The 15,790-nt window shown below is 43.9% G+C and overlaps 1 protein-coding gene across 1 annotated transcript; it reads left to right on the top strand.

Annotated features, from left to right (window-relative positions):
• The first annotated feature begins 7,716 nt into the window (after positions 1-7,716).
• LOC127339297 (uncharacterized mitochondrial protein AtMg00810-like) lies at positions 7,717-13,451 on the top strand. Its single transcript, XM_071827172.1, has 3 exons — positions 7,717-7,788; positions 12,639-13,346; positions 13,404-13,451. The coding sequence occupies exons 1-3, from the start codon at positions 7,717-7,719 to the stop codon at positions 13,449-13,451; spliced, it is 828 nt and encodes a 275-aa protein (XP_071683273.1).
• Positions 13,452-15,790: the final 2,339 nt, after the last annotated feature.

A 15,790-nucleotide genomic window follows, 5' to 3' on the forward strand; every position in this document is an offset into this window, starting at 1 on the left:
AAAAACTTGAGATAGAGGGGCTCAAAGTGGTGACCAGAATATAAATGACAGATTTGACCATTATCATATGTGATCCCAATTTGAGTTTGAAAATGATTTGATTTGTGTTTCTTTGATTCCAAAAGTTGTAATAAGTGTTTAGTAACATAATATAACTAATGGTGAAGGCCAAAATGGTCTAGGTCAAATATTTGTAAAAATGTCATAAACCATATGTGAGGGTTTTGTGCTTTTCTACTTTTTATTCTTTTCTTTTTATTTGCTTCTCTTTGACATGGGTGATGTTTATTTGGTGTTATATTGAGTTGGGTAAAGGGTTCCAACCATTTTGGGACAATGTGGGTGCCTAGGTCAAGATTTGATATTTTGGCTAAGTGCCACATATGCCTCTATGCATATGCTTTCTTGATTTTTGTTTTCTTTTTGGTTTCACCAAGATTTGAGTGTTAGAGCATCTCCAACAGACGCGCTATATAGGCCGTGCGGCATAAAAACGTCCGATATAGCACGCGCGGGAGGGAATGTGGCGCTCCAGCGAGCGCGGTAAACGGCGCGGCGCTGTAAAAATTTTAGGGCGCGCGGCGTTTTGCACAAACCGTAGCGGCATATCTGGCGCGTCGGCTACAGCGCGCGGTGATGCGTGTGGTTGGCACGTCCGTTGGGAACCCCAAGAGGAAGGTGTGATGCGCACAGCGGCAAGTTTCCCTCAGTAAGAAACCAAGGTTTAATCGGACCAGTAGGAGTCAAGAAGCACGTTGAAGGTTGATGGCGGCGGGATGTAGTGCGGCGCAACACCAGAGATTCCGGCGCCAACGTGGAACCTGCACAACACAACCAAAGTACTTTGCCCCAACGAAACAGTGAGGTTGTCAATCTCACCGGCTTGCTGTAACAAAGGGTTAACCGTATTGTGTGGAAGATGATTGTTTGCAGAAAACAGTAGAACAAGTATTGCAGTAGATTGTATTTCAGTAAAGAGAATTGGACCGGGGTCCACAGTTCACTAGGGGTGTCTCTCCCATAAGACAAACAGCATATTGAGTGAACAAATTACAGTTGGGCAATTGACAAATAAAGAGGGCATGACAATGCACATACATATCATGATGAGTATAGTGAGATTTAATTGGGCATTACGACAAAGTACATAGACCGCCATCCAACTGCATCTATGCCTAAAAAGTCCACCTTCAGGTTATCATCCGAACCCCCTCCAGTATTAAGTTGCAAAGCAACAGACAATTGCATTAAGTATGGTGCGTAATGTAATCAACAACTACATCCTTAGACATAGCATCAATGTTTTATCCCTAGTGGCAACAGCACAACACAACCTTAGAACTTTCACATCGTCCCAGTGTCAATGCAGGCATGAACCCACTATCGAGCATAAATACTCCCTCTTGGAGTTACAAGCATCTACTTGGCCAGAGCATCTACTAGTAACGGAGAGCATGCAAGATCATAAACAACACATAGATATAACTTTGATAATCAACATAACAAGTATTCTCTATTCATCGGATCCCAACAAACGCAACATATAGAATTACAGATAGATGATCTTGATCATGTTAGGCAGCTCACAAGATCCGACAATGATAGCACAATGGGGAGAAGACAACCATCTAGCTACTGCTATGGACCCATAGTCCAGGGGTAGACTACTCACACATCACACCGGAGGCGACCATGGCGGCGTAGAGTCCTCCGGGAGATGATTCCCCTCTCCGGCAGGTGCCGGAGGCGATCTCTGGATCCCCCGAGATGGGATCGGCGGCGGCGGCGTCTCTGGAAGGTTTTCCGTATCGTGGCTCTCATGCGGGGGTTTCGTCACGGAGGCTTTAAGTAGGCGGAAGGGCAGGTCAAGAGGCGGCACGAGGGCCCCACACCACAGGGCCGCGCGGCCAAGGGGGGGGCCGCGCCGCCCTAGGGTGTGGCCCCCTCGTGGCCCCTCTTCGTCTCTTCTTCTGACTTCTGGAAGCTTCGTGGCAAAATAGGACCCTGGGCGTTGATTTCGTCCAATTCCGAGAATATTTCGTTACTAGGATTTCTGAAACCAAAAACAGCAGAAAACAAAGAATCGGCACTTCGGCATCTTGTTAATAGGTTAGTTCCAGAAAATGCACGAATATAACATAAAGTGTGCATAAAACATGTAGATAACATCAATAATGTGGCATGGAACATAAGAAATTATCGATACGTCGGAGACGTATCAGCATCCCCAAGCTTAGTTCTGCTCGTCCCGAGCAGGTAAAACGATAACACAGATAATTTCTGGAGTGACATGCCATCATAACCTTGATCATACTATTTGTAAAGCATATGTAGTGAATGCAGCGATCAAAACAATGTATATGACATGAGTAAACAAGTGAATCATAAAGCAAAGACTTTTCATGAATAGCACTCCAAGACAAGCATCAATTAAGTCTTGCATAAGAGTTAACTCATAAAGCAATAATTCATAGTAAAAGCATTGAAGCAACACAAAAAGAAGATTAAGTTTCAGCGGTTGCTTTCAACTTGTAACATGTATATCTCATGGATATTGTCAACATAGAGTAATATAATAAGTGCAATAAGCAAATATGTAGGAATCAATGCACAGTTCACACAAGTGTTTGCTTCTTGAGGTGGAGAGAAATAGGTGAACTGACTCAACATTGAAAGTAAAAGAATTGTCCTCCATAGAGGAAAAGCATCGATTGCTGTATTTGTGCTAGAGCTTTGATTTTGAAAACATGAAACAATTTTGTCAACGGTAGTAATAAAGCATATGCATCATGTAAATTATATCTTATAAGTTGCAAGCCTCATGCATAGTATACTAATAGTGCCCGCACCTTGTCCTAATTAGCTTGGACTACCGGATCATCACAATCCACATGTTTTAACCAAGTGTCACAAAGGGGTACCTCTATGCCGCCTGTACAAAGGTCTAAGGAGAAAGCTCGCATTGGATTTCTCGCTATTGATTATTCTTCAACTTAGACATCCATACCGGGACAACATAGACAACAGATAATGGACTCCTCTTTTATGCATAAGCATGTAACAACAATTAATAATTTTCTCATTTGAGATTGAGGATATATGTCCAAAACTGAAACTTCCACCATGGATCATGGCTTTAGTTAGCGGCCCAATGTTCTTCTCTAACAATATGCATGCTTAACCATAAGGTGGTAGATCGCTCTTACTTCAGACAAGACGAACATGCATAGCAACACACATGAAATTCAACAAAGAGTAGTTGATGGCGTCCCCAGTGAACATGGTTATCGCACAACAAGCAACTTAATAAGAGATAAAGTGCATAATTACATATTCAATACCACAATAGTTTTTAAGCTATTTGTCCCATGAGCTATATATTGCAAAGGTGATGATGGAATTTTAAAGGTAGCACTCAAGCAATTTACTTTGGAATGGCGGAAAATACCATGTAGTAGGTAGGTATGGTGGACACAAATGGCATAGTGGTTGGCTCAAGTATTTTGGATGCATGAGAAGTATTCCCTCTCGATACAAGGTTTAGGCTAGCAAGGCTTATTTAAAACAAACACAAGGATGAACCGGTGCAGCAAAACTCACATAAAAGACATATTGAAAACATTATAAGACTCTACACCGTCTTCCTTGTTGTTCAAACTCAATACTAGAAATTATCTAGACCTTAGAGAAACCAAATATGCAAACCAAATTTAGCATGCTCTATGTATTTCTTCATTAATGGGTGCAAAGCATATGATGCAAGAGCTTAATCATGAGCAAAACAATTGCCAAGTATCACATTACCCAAGACATTAATAGCAATTACTACATGTATCATTTTCCAATTCCAACCATATAACAACTTAACGAAGAAGAAACTTCGCCATGAATACTATGAGTAGAAACCAAGGACATACTTGTCCATATGCTACAGCGGAGCGTGTCTCCCTCCCATAAAGTGAATGCTAGGATCCATTTTATTCAAACAAAACAAAAAACAAAAACAAACCGACGCTCCAAGAAAAGCACATAAGATGTGATGGAATAAAAATATAGTTTCGGGGGAGGAACCTGATAATGTTGTCGATGAAGAAGGGGATGCCTTGGGCATCCCCAAGCTTAGACGCTTGAGTCTTCTTGATATATGCAGGGGTGAACCACCGGGGCATCCCCAAGCTTAGAGCTTTCACTCTCCTTGATCATGTTGCATCATACTCCTCTCTTGATCCTTGAAAACTTCCTCCACACCAAACTTAGAACAACTCATTAGAGGGTTAGTGCACAATAAAAATTAACATATTCAGAGGTGACACAATCATTCTTAACACTTCTGGACATTGCATAAAGCTACTGGACATTAATGGATCAAAGAAATTCATCCAACATAGCAAAAGAGGCAATGCGAAATAAAAGGCAGAATCTGTCAAAACAGAACAGTTCGTATTGACGAATTTTAAAATGGCACCAGACTTGCTCAAATTGAATGAAAGTTGCGTACATATCTGAGGATCACTCACGTAAATTGGCATAATTTTCTGAGTTACCTACAGGGGAAAACACCCCAGATTCGTGACAGCAAAGAAATCTGTTTACAGCGATAATCCAAATCTAGTATGAACTTTTCTATCAACGGCTTTACTTGGCACAATAAAACACTAAACTAAGATAAGGAGAGGTTGCTACAGTAGTAAACAACTTCCAAGACACAAAATAAAAACAAAGTACTGTAGGTAAAAACATGGGTTGTCTCCCATAAGCGCTTTTCTTTAACGCCTTTCAGCTAGGCGCAGAAAGTGTGTATCAAGTATTATCAAGAGATGGTGTATCGTTATTATGAGCTCCCCCATCCGCAGTGGTACTAAGGGCTTTGTCAATTTTAGGCCTATAATAATACTTCTTTGGTTTAGGCACTTTAGAGACATACATAAACTTTTTCTCCTTACCCACATAAGCTTTCTCCTTATATTTAAGAGAAGAAAATGTTGAACCCAAGGTTCCCATAGCTTTTTCAAGTTCATCAATCCTATTGATTTGATCATCATGGTCAACACAAGTTCCTAGGACACTAATTCTTTCATCAATTCCTCCTAAGGATTTATCAAGTTCATCAGTTTTATCAAGTAACATTTCCAATTTAGCTTCAATACTTGGAAAATTTTTCTCTATGGTTTCCAATTTTTTCATAACATCTTCAAGAGAGATTTCAGTTTTAACTTCATCAACAGGGGGTATTCCAAATAGACTCTCAATAATGCAACTAGCTTCTAATGCAGGAGTACTTAGGAAGTCACCTTTTGCGAGACTATCAAGAACATACCTATTCCAGCTAGAGATACCAACATAAAAAATTCTGAGTAAAATAGTAGTGGAGTGTTTCTTAGTGCACCTATTATGGGCATTACTAATTCTATACCAAGCATCTCTTAAACATTCTCCCCCTCGTTGCTTAAACGTACGAACTTCAACTTCAGGATTACTCATTTTAGTAGTAGTAAATAAAGCAAACTAGATAAAGTAAATGCAAGTAACTAATTTTTTTTGTGTTTTTGATATAGCAAACAAGATAACAAATAAAGTAAAACTAGCAACTAATTTTTTTGTATTTTGATTTATTGCAGCAAACAAAGTAGTAAATAAAACTAAGCAAGACAAAAACAAAGTAAAGAGATTGAGAAGTGGAGACTCCCCTTGCAGCGTGTCTTGATCTCCCCGGCAACGGCGCCAGAAATTTGTTGCTGGCGCAAAGTTGACGTGGGAGTTAGAGATCTCTGTGGTGTAACTTTTCTTCAGGTCCCCGGCAACGGCGCCAGAAATTTGCTTGATGCGTGTGGTTGGCACGTCCGTTGGGAACCCCAAGAGGAAGGTGTGATGCGCACAGCGGCAAGTTTCCCTCAGTAAGAAACCAAGGTTTAATCGGACCAGTAGGAGTCAAGAAGCACGTTGAAGGTTGATGGCGGCGGGATGTAGTGCGGCGCAACACCAGAGATTCCGGCGCCAACGTGGAACCTGCACATCACAACCAAAGTACTTTGCCCCAACGAAACAGTGAGGTTGTCAATCTCACCGGCTTGCTGTAACAAAGGGTTAACCGTATTGTGTGGAAGATGATTGTTTGCAGAAAACAGTAGAACAAGTATTGCAGTAGATTGTATTTCAGTAAAGAGAATTGGACCGGGGTCCACAGTTCACTAGAGGTGTCTCTCCCATAAGACAAACAGCATGTTGGGTGAACAAATTACAGTTGGGCAATTGACAAATAAAGAGGGCATGACAATGCACATACATATCATGATGAGTATAGTGAGATTTAATTGGGCATTACGACAAAGTACATAGACCGCCATCCAACTGCATCTATGCCTAAAAAGTGCACCTTCAGGTTATCATCCGAACCCCCTCCAGTATTAAGTTGCAAAGCAACAGACAATTGTATTAAGTATGGTGCGTAATGTAATCAACAACTACATCCTTAGACATAGCATCAATGTTTTATCCCTAGTGGCAACAGCACAACACAACCTTAGAACTTTCTGTCCTTTGTCCTGTGTCAATGCAGGCATGAACCCACTATCGAGCATAAATACTCCCTCTTGGAGTTACAAGCATCTACTTGGCCAGAGCATCTACTAGTAACGGAGAGCATGCAAGATCATAAACAACACATAGATATAACTTTGATAATCAACATAACAAGTATTCTCTATTCATCGGATCCCAACAAACGCAACATATAGAATTACAGATAGATGATCTTGATCATGTTAGGCAGCTCACAAGATCCGACAATGATAGCACAATGGGGAGAAGACAACCATCTAGCTACTGCTATGGACCCATAGTCCAGGGGTAGACTACTCACACATCACACCGGAGGCGACCATGGCGGCGTAGAGTCCTCCGGGAGATGATTCCCCTCTCCGGCAGGGTGCCGGAGGCGATCTCTTGGATCCCCCGAGATGGGATCGGCGGCGGCGTCTCTGGAAGGTTTTCCGTATCGTGGCTCTCGGTACTGGGGGTTTCGTCACGGAGGCTTTAAGTAGGCGGAAGGGCAGGTCAAGAGGCGGCACGAGGGCCCACACCACAGGGCCGCACGGCCAAGGGGGGGGCCGCGCCGCCCTAGGGTGTGGCCCCCTCGTGGCCCCTCTTCGTCTCTTCTTCGGACTTCTGGAAGCTTCGTGGCAAAATAGGACCCTGGGCGTTGATTTCGTCCAATTCCGAGAATATTTCGTTACTAGGATTTCTGAAACCAAAAACAGCAGAAAACAGCAACTGGCACTTCGGCATCTTGTTAATAGGTTAGTTCCAGAAAATGCACGAATATGACATAAAGTGTGCATAAAACATGTAGATAACATCAATAATGTGGCATGGAACATAAGAAATTATCGATACGTCGGAGACGTATCACGCGGCAACGCTCGTCCAAGCGCGAAAAAGTCAACGGCTGGAAATTTCCTCCCCCCCGCGCCCGCGCCCTCATTTCCCCACCTACCGCCAGCGCGAAATCCAGCCACCGCCGGTCGACTCCGCCGCCGCCCCCGCTTCTGCGCGCCGCCGCGTCGTAGATCCGCATCGCCCTCACCTCCTCCTGGTAGCGGCGGACGCTCCGCCGCACTGTGTCGCTCGCGCTGCCGCCAACGACGAGTTTTAGTCGGCGCTCCTTCTCCGTGGCCCCCTTCGCGCCGCCGTCGCATTCTCCTCCGCGCAGGCGTCGACATGTCGTCCTCGTCGTCCTCGAGCTTGCTAGCAACATGGCACGCCCATGGTGCTCGCCCATTTGCTCGCAAGGTATGAACCTCCGCCGGCCGGCCTCTATTACTCGCCAATTATCTACAATAGTTCATAGTGAAGTAATTTTATACATATGTTTGTAGAGTTCATCATATGATTCATCGGATGACGAGTTCGACCAAGAAGAAGAGGAGAACATATCGATACTATTAGCATACCGCGCCGTTAAGAGGCCAAAATTTGGTGGATCGGTGTTCGGTAGACAGAAGTTGTGGAGAGAAAGGATTGAAGGGCATGAGAAGTTGATGCGGTCGTATTTCAATGAGAATCCGATTTTCCCCGAAAGCTATTTTCGGCGGCGTTTCCGGATGAGTCTCAACTTGTTCAAGCACATTGCATCGGAGGTCACCAAATATGATCGCTTCTTTGAGCAAAGGAGGAATGCCGCCGGAGAACTTGGTCATAGCACATATCAAAAGGTGACCGCCGCCTTGCGTATGTTGGCATATGGTATACCGGCGGATCTTATTGATGATCATTTGGCCATGGGAGAGAGCACTTCTATCTTGTGTGTGAAGCGCTTTGTCGTTGCAATTGTCAATGTCTTTGGCTCCACATACTTGAGAGCCCCCAATGCTCAAGACACGGCAAGACTTTTGGAGATCAACGCCAACCGGGGGTTTCCCGGTATGCTTGGTTCCATTGATTGTATGCATTGGAGTTGGAAGAATTGTCCAGCGGCATGGCATGGACAATTCAAAGGCTACAAGAAGGATGCCACCATAGTACTTGAAGCGGTGACCGACCAAGAGACTTGGATATGGCATGCTTTCTTTGGAATGCCCGGATCTTGCAATGACATCAATGTTCTTCAACGGTCACCACTAATGACAAGACTTGCAATTCGGGAAGGTCCATTGGTGGAGTTTGAAGCAAATGGCCACAAGTACAACTATGGCTACTTCCTCGCCGACGGCATATATCCAAGGTGGCAAACATTTGTGAAGCCAATTATTCAACCAAGAGGTAAGAAGCAAACCCAATTCCACAATGCACAAGCGGCGGCTAGGAAAGATGTAGAGAGAGCATTTGGGATTTTGCAAGCCCAATTTGCCATTGTTAGAGGACCGGCTAGATTTTGGGATCAATAATGCCTTTGGTATATCATGACCGTGTGTGTAATCATGCACAACATGATTATAGAGGATGATCGCGGAAAAGATGTGGATCATACCCACTACGACTTGATGGGGGTTCCCGTTTAAGTGAGGAGATCCGCACATAGGATTGCCCGATTCATTGCCTCATACCATGCCATTCGGTGCAACGACATACATGATGAGCTTCAAAAAGATCTCATGGAAGAATGGTGGAATTGGAATGGACAACAATAGTTGCATATTTGGTGTATTTGTTTGAAAACTATGTGTTGTATTGTCTGAAAACCATGTTGTATTGTTGTATGTTGGACGTGTTGTATTTGGTGTGAAGTATTGTTGTGAACAATGTATTGTATTTGGATGGTACAATTTATTTGTGAATTTTTATATATTGTTCGATCTTGTTGGATGCATACTTGTGTGTGTTTGTCATTTGCGCCGCGCCCGCGCGCTGCAAAATGGCGCGTCCGGCGGAGGTGCTATTTTACCGCGCCAACGCGCGCTGCAAAATGGCGCACCCGGCGGGGGAGAAATCGCTCCGGCGCGCGGCAACGGTTTACAGCGCGCAGAATCTGAGGTTTAGCGCACCGCGATATAGCGCGCCTGCTGGAGATGCTCTTAAGCCTTAATTCAGGTTTGTTGAGGTATTTCCAAACCATCTACCAAGGTAGACAAAGCAAAGTTTAGTATTTGCAAAAAGTAGCCATAGGCTTGCATATGCCTTTTTCTTATTTAAGATCTTTCCTTTTTATTTTGTTTTTCAAAGGTTGGTGACAAGAGGGATGAGGTTTAGGGTTTAGTGGGGTTCACCATGGTTCACCACCATTTAGCAAAATAAGAAAGGTAGGGTTCAAGATTTACATATTAGGGTTATATGCCCACATATGTCTGTTTCTTTTATTTTGGGTTTCTCAGAATTGATCCCCTTTGTTTTTGAGAAGGTTAGGGTTTAGGGTTTTGGGAATGTGTTCAAAAATAATAAACACACAATCATGGCAAAACACAAGTATTTGGTAGGAGCACTATGCATAGCACTCTATGTAGGAAAAGTTTTTGTTGGTTCTCATTTTTGAAAAAGGGAAATTTATTTTCTCTTTGTTTTCAAATTTGGGGTGTTACACTCAAGGAGGAGGTTTCTTCAACAGAATTTACATTCTTACCTTGTGGAGCTCTTTCCGTGTGCCATTCAGAGTAGTTGATCATCATATCATCAAGAAGCTTTGTTGCGGCGCCCAACGTGATGGACATAAAAGTACCCCAGCAGCTGAATCCAATAGGTTCTGCGAAGAAAAATTCAGTCATGCATAAAAGGTTTGGATGATCATCCAAGTAGTCAGTCCATGGGTAGGGAAATTCTTTACCAAAGATTTCATTCTTTCCCATGCTTGGGCAACATGCTCATTATCCAATTGCTTAAAATTCATTATGCTACTTCTCAAAGATATAATTTTAGCAGGAGGATAATATCTACCAATGAAAGCATCCTTACATTTAGTCCGAGAATCAATACTATTTTTAGGCAAAGATAGCAACCAATCTTTAGATCTTCCTCTTAAGGAGAAAGGAAACAATTTCAATTTTATAATGTCACCATCTACATCCTTATACTTTTGCATTTCACATAGTTCAACAAAATTATTAAGATGGGCAGTAGCATCATCAGAACTAACACCAGAAAATTGCTCTCTCATAACAAGATTAAGTAAAGCAGGTTTAATTTCATAAAATTCTGTTGTAGTAGCAGGTGGAGCAATAGGTGTGCATATGAAATCATTATTATTTGTGCTAGTGAAGTCACACAACTTAGTATTCTCAGGAGTACCCATTTTAGCAGTAGTAAATAAAGCAAACTAAATAAAGTAATGCAAGTAACTAATTTTTTGTGTTTTTGATATAGAGAACGCAAACAAGACAGTAAATAAAGTAATGCAAGTAACTAATTTTTTGTGTTTTTGATATAGAGAACAAACAAAGCAGTAAATAAAATAAAGTAAATCAATACAATAACAAAGTAAAGAGATTGGATGTGGGAGACTCCCCTTGCAGCGTGTCTTGATCTCCCCGACAACGGCGCCAGAAATTTAGCTTGATGACGCGTAAAGCACACGCCCGTTGGGAACCCCAAGTGGAAGGTGTGATGCGTATAGCAGCAAGTTTCCCTCAGTAAGAAACCAAGGTTTATCGAACCAGTAGGAGTCAAGGGCCACGTGAAGGTCGTTGGTGACGGAGTGTAGTGCGGCGCAACACCAGGGATTTCGGCGCCAACGTGGAACCTGCACAACACAATCAAAATACTTTGCCCCAACGTAACAGTGAGGTTGTCAATCTCACCGGCTTGCTGTAAACAAAGGATTAAATGTATGGTGTGGAAAATGATGTTTGTTTGCGAAGAACAGCAGAGAACAATAATTGCAGTAGATTGTATTCAGATGTAAAAGAATGGACCAGGGTCCACAGTTCACTAGTGGTGTCTCTCCAATAAGATAAATAGCATGTTGGGTGAACAAATTACAGTTGGGCAATTGACAAATAGAGAGGGCATAACAATTCATATACATATCATGATGATTAATATGAGATTTACTTAGGGCATTACGACAAAGTACATAGACCGCTATCCAGCATTCATCTATGCCTAAAAAGTCCACCTTCGGGTTAGCATCCGCACCCCTTCCAGTGTTAAGTTGCAAACAACAGACAATTGCATTAAGTATGGTGCGTAATGTAATCAACACAAATATCTTTAGACAAAGCATTGATGTTTTATCCCTAGTGGCAACAGCACATCCACAACCTTAGAACTTTCTATCACTGTCCCAGATTCAATGGAGGCATGAACCCACTATCGAGCATAAATACTCCCTCTTGGAGTCACAAGTATCAACTTGGCCAGAGCCTCTACTAGCAACGGAGAGCATGCAAGATCATAAACAACACATATATGATAGATCAATAATCAACTTGACATAGTATTCCATATTCATCGGATCCCAACAAACACAACATGTAGCATTACAAATAGATGATCTTGATCATGATAGGCAGCTCACAAGATCTAACATGTTAGCACAATGAGGAGAAGACAACCATCTAGCTACTGTCATGGACCCATAGTCCAAGGATGAACTACTCACACATCAGTCTGGAGGCGATCATGGTGATGTAGAGTCCTCCGGGAGATGATTCCCCTCTCCGGCAGGGTGCCGGAGGTGATCTCCTGAATCCCCCGAGATGAGATTGGCGGCGGCGTCTCTGGAACTTTTTCCGTATCGTGGCTCTCGATAATAGGGTTTTTGCGACGGAGAGTTTAAGTAGGCGGGAGGGCAGAGTCGGAGGGCTGACGAGGGGCCCACACCATAGACCGGCGCGGGCCACATCCAGGCCGCGCCGCCCTATGGTTTGGCCACCTCGTGGCCCCACTTCGTATGCTCCTCGGTCTTCTGGAAGCTCCGTGGAAAAATAAGACCCTGTGCGTTGATTTCGTCCAATTCCGAGAATATTTCTTTGTAGGATTTCTGAAACCAAAAACAACACAAAACAGGAACTGGAGCTTCGGCATCTTGTCAATAGGTTAGTGCCGGAAAATGCATAATAATGACATAAAGTGTGTATAAAACATGTGAGTATTGTCATAAAAGTAGCATGGAACATAAGAAATTATAGATACGTTTGAGACGTATCACGTACCTGCTGCTCTATGTCGATGACATCATCTTAACGGCCAGCTCCACGGACCTACTGCGATAGCTCACCGAGCGTCTTCGCGCTGAGTTTGCCCTCAAGGACTTGGGGTCCCTGCACTACTTCCTCGGCATCGAGGTCGTACGTCGCACCGACGGCTTCTTCCTCCATCAGCGCAAGTACGCCCATGAGCTCCTGGACAGCGCCGGTATGCTTAATTGCGAACCCGCGGCCACGCGTGTCGACACGAAGTCCAAGCTCTTCGCCACAGATGGTTCCTTGGCCACGGACACGTCATCTTATCGCTCCATCGTCGGTGCCCTGCAGTACCTCACCTTGACTCGCCCCGAGCTGCAGTATGCCATTCAGCAGGTGTGCCTTCACATGCACGCTCCGCGGGATCCTCATTGGGCTACGGTCAAGCGGATCCTCCGCTACATTCGTGGTACCATGGACTTCGGTCTCTCCCTCCACGCCTCCACCGCCACGGACATCGTCGCCTACTCAGACGCCCATTGGGCAGGTTGCCCCGACACGCGTCACTCCATGTCTGGCAACTGCGTCTACTTCGGACCTTCGCTCATCTCCTGGTCGTCTAAGCAACAGCCCACGGTCTCTCGCTCCAGCGCCGAAGCGGAGTACCGAGCTGTTGCTAACGCGGTTGCTGAAGTCTCCTGGCTGCGGCAACTCCTCGTTGATCTCTCATGTCCTGTCGCCAAAGCCATCGTGGTCTACTGCGACAACATCTCCGCCGTCTACCTCTCCGCCAACCCGGTCCACCATCGCCGCACCAAGCATATTGAGGTGGACATCCACTTTGTTCGGGAACAGGTGGCACTTGGACACATTCGAGTACTTCATGTGCCCACCTCCCAATAATTTGCGGATATCATGACCAAGGATCTCCCTACGGAATCATTTGAGGAGTTTCGGTCCAGTCTATGCTTTCGACCAGACGACGCTTCGACTGTGGGGGGGTGTTGAGATACATATCTTGTATATCCGGATGTGTATCCTCTGTAGTTATTTTATAGCGATACATATCTTTGTATTTATTATTGAGCCCGCCTCCTTACTTATATAGTCGAGGACGTGGCCTATATATGTACCGACATATACATCCGATCAATACATCGAGCATTGCATCTCTCTCCCTGTAGAGAGGCCAAAATAAATAAAAACATGGGAGTAGGAGGCAACGGGAACAATGGAAGATCTCACGGTTGTTGAGGTGCATGAGGCAATTCCTATCTTTGATGTTCAAGTACACATGACATTGCATTGCTCTTAGTCACGTTCGACGTCGTCTTTGACGCTACGACTACCTTGGCAGGTTCAGTTGCGACTTGCGACTATAATTATGGGTATGCCTAGTGGTCCTCTTCCATATTGCATAGTTTCATCATAATTAGTTCACGTGTGCCAAGTAAGTGGAGTAGTGGTAGAAACAATAAGGAGTAAAGGGCATTTTCACTTGGGTCACCCAAATGGCGTCCGGCAAAAGTTACGGATCGGTCCTTTGGCGGACGCGGTCGCTTCGTGCCACGTTTGGAGGACGCATGTTTCCAGCCGCATTCCCTAAGCATATATTTGAAGAAAAAAACTTAAATTTAAACGGCAATTTAAAATTTCATTCAAATTTAATTGGCGGTTGCGGAACTGATATGCATGGAGCATAGGTCCTAGGCGGCGGAGCATAGATGCTTGATGTCTGCACCACTGGCACGGCATTGTGGGTGGTTGCACTGGCGGCCAAGCGGTGAGACACTGGAGCGGAAAGATGGTAAAGGGTGGCCACAAATGCGCGGTTGGACTAAAGAAACTCAGGCAACATAACCTTATTGAGAAACTTCAGCATGGAATTTTTCTTTACATATCTAACCCATCTTGGTACCGCGACTTTTGTTTTCAAAACCTACTCGAGTGAATCCCGAAGTAAGATGAAGCTAGCTACTCCCCGAAGTAAATTTCAAATGGTAGACCAAGTGCCACAAATTTGACAAAAAATTCTAACCAAGCTCCAAATAGGAACACAAAATAGACATTTAAAAAACTCGATGAAACTAGGAACCAAGCGCGGGACTGGAATCACAACATCACGACACATCTTTTTCATGTAGATATTATCTTGAATCGAAGCACAGTTGGGTATATTTTTTGAAATGAATACGGTATTGGAAGACCCTACACTCACTTTTTTTTGAAATAATAAGAACCCAAATCTATGTCCATGAGAACTTAAACTTGGGTGGCTAGATTCTACATCCACTTCTATAACCAAGTGAGCTAGGCTCACTTCTTCATGGCTGGGTATATTAGAAGGGATTTGGTGAAGTACATAAGAGAGTCCTGGCAGGTCTGCTTTTGCGCTCGCCCGTGCCTGCAGGACTGGAAACGGTGAAATCGGCCGATCTTGGCGGTCCAAGTTTTGAGCACTTTAAGGCTGATTTAGAAACAACGTTCTGCAGGAAATTTTTTTCTCGTGAACAAGCAAACGAACCATTTTTCTCTCACTGGATGCGAGAAACGGCAACGGGAGCAACCAAACCGGTCCTAGTCTATTATATATTAAAAGTATAATAGGGGAGTCTAAAATAGAGGTACCACGTAGATTCCACATAGACAAAAGAAAAATCAACCATTAGTTATAAATTTTGACGGTCCAGATTTAAAAGATAACGCGTAAAAAATATTTCGCTTAGCAGGTACAAAATAAGTTCAAGTCACGTATATGCTCATGGGCTAAAAGTAAGTTACCCAACCGAGCTCAACAGGAAAAAAACCAAGCTCAAAGGGGCGTGCATCATTACGTGTCGTCGTGGCGAACGAGCAGATGCCATGGGATGGCTTAAGTTGGGGCCGAATGGGCGCTAGAGGATTCGGGGGAGGGTTTGCGACTAGACGGGATGAACTTCCGGATGCTTTCCTCAAGAACTTAGCCAAAGGCCGGTATGCAAGAAGAGAGACAAGAGGAAGAACTCTTTACTAGATCGCTAGCTTCATTGATCTCAACATGGTTACAGGGTCTTGGATACAAGGTCTATCGTCTAATCTCCTCTGTTAACACGCGCCTGTAAGAGGTTGTGCCCCCTCTCCTTATATATGGGAGAGGGTGGCTTACAGAACAAGAAACCCTAATGGCATCTTTGACTGGACAAACTACTTTACAAAGCTACTTTAATCAGGGATGACGCCGGGGTCTTCTTTAATCAGGGACG

The sequence above is a fragment of the Lolium perenne genome, chromosome 3 (genome assembly GCF_019359855.2).
Source record: "Lolium perenne isolate Kyuss_39 chromosome 3, Kyuss_2.0, whole genome shotgun sequence".
Lineage (NCBI taxonomy): Eukaryota > Viridiplantae > Streptophyta > Magnoliopsida > Poales > Poaceae > Lolium > Lolium perenne.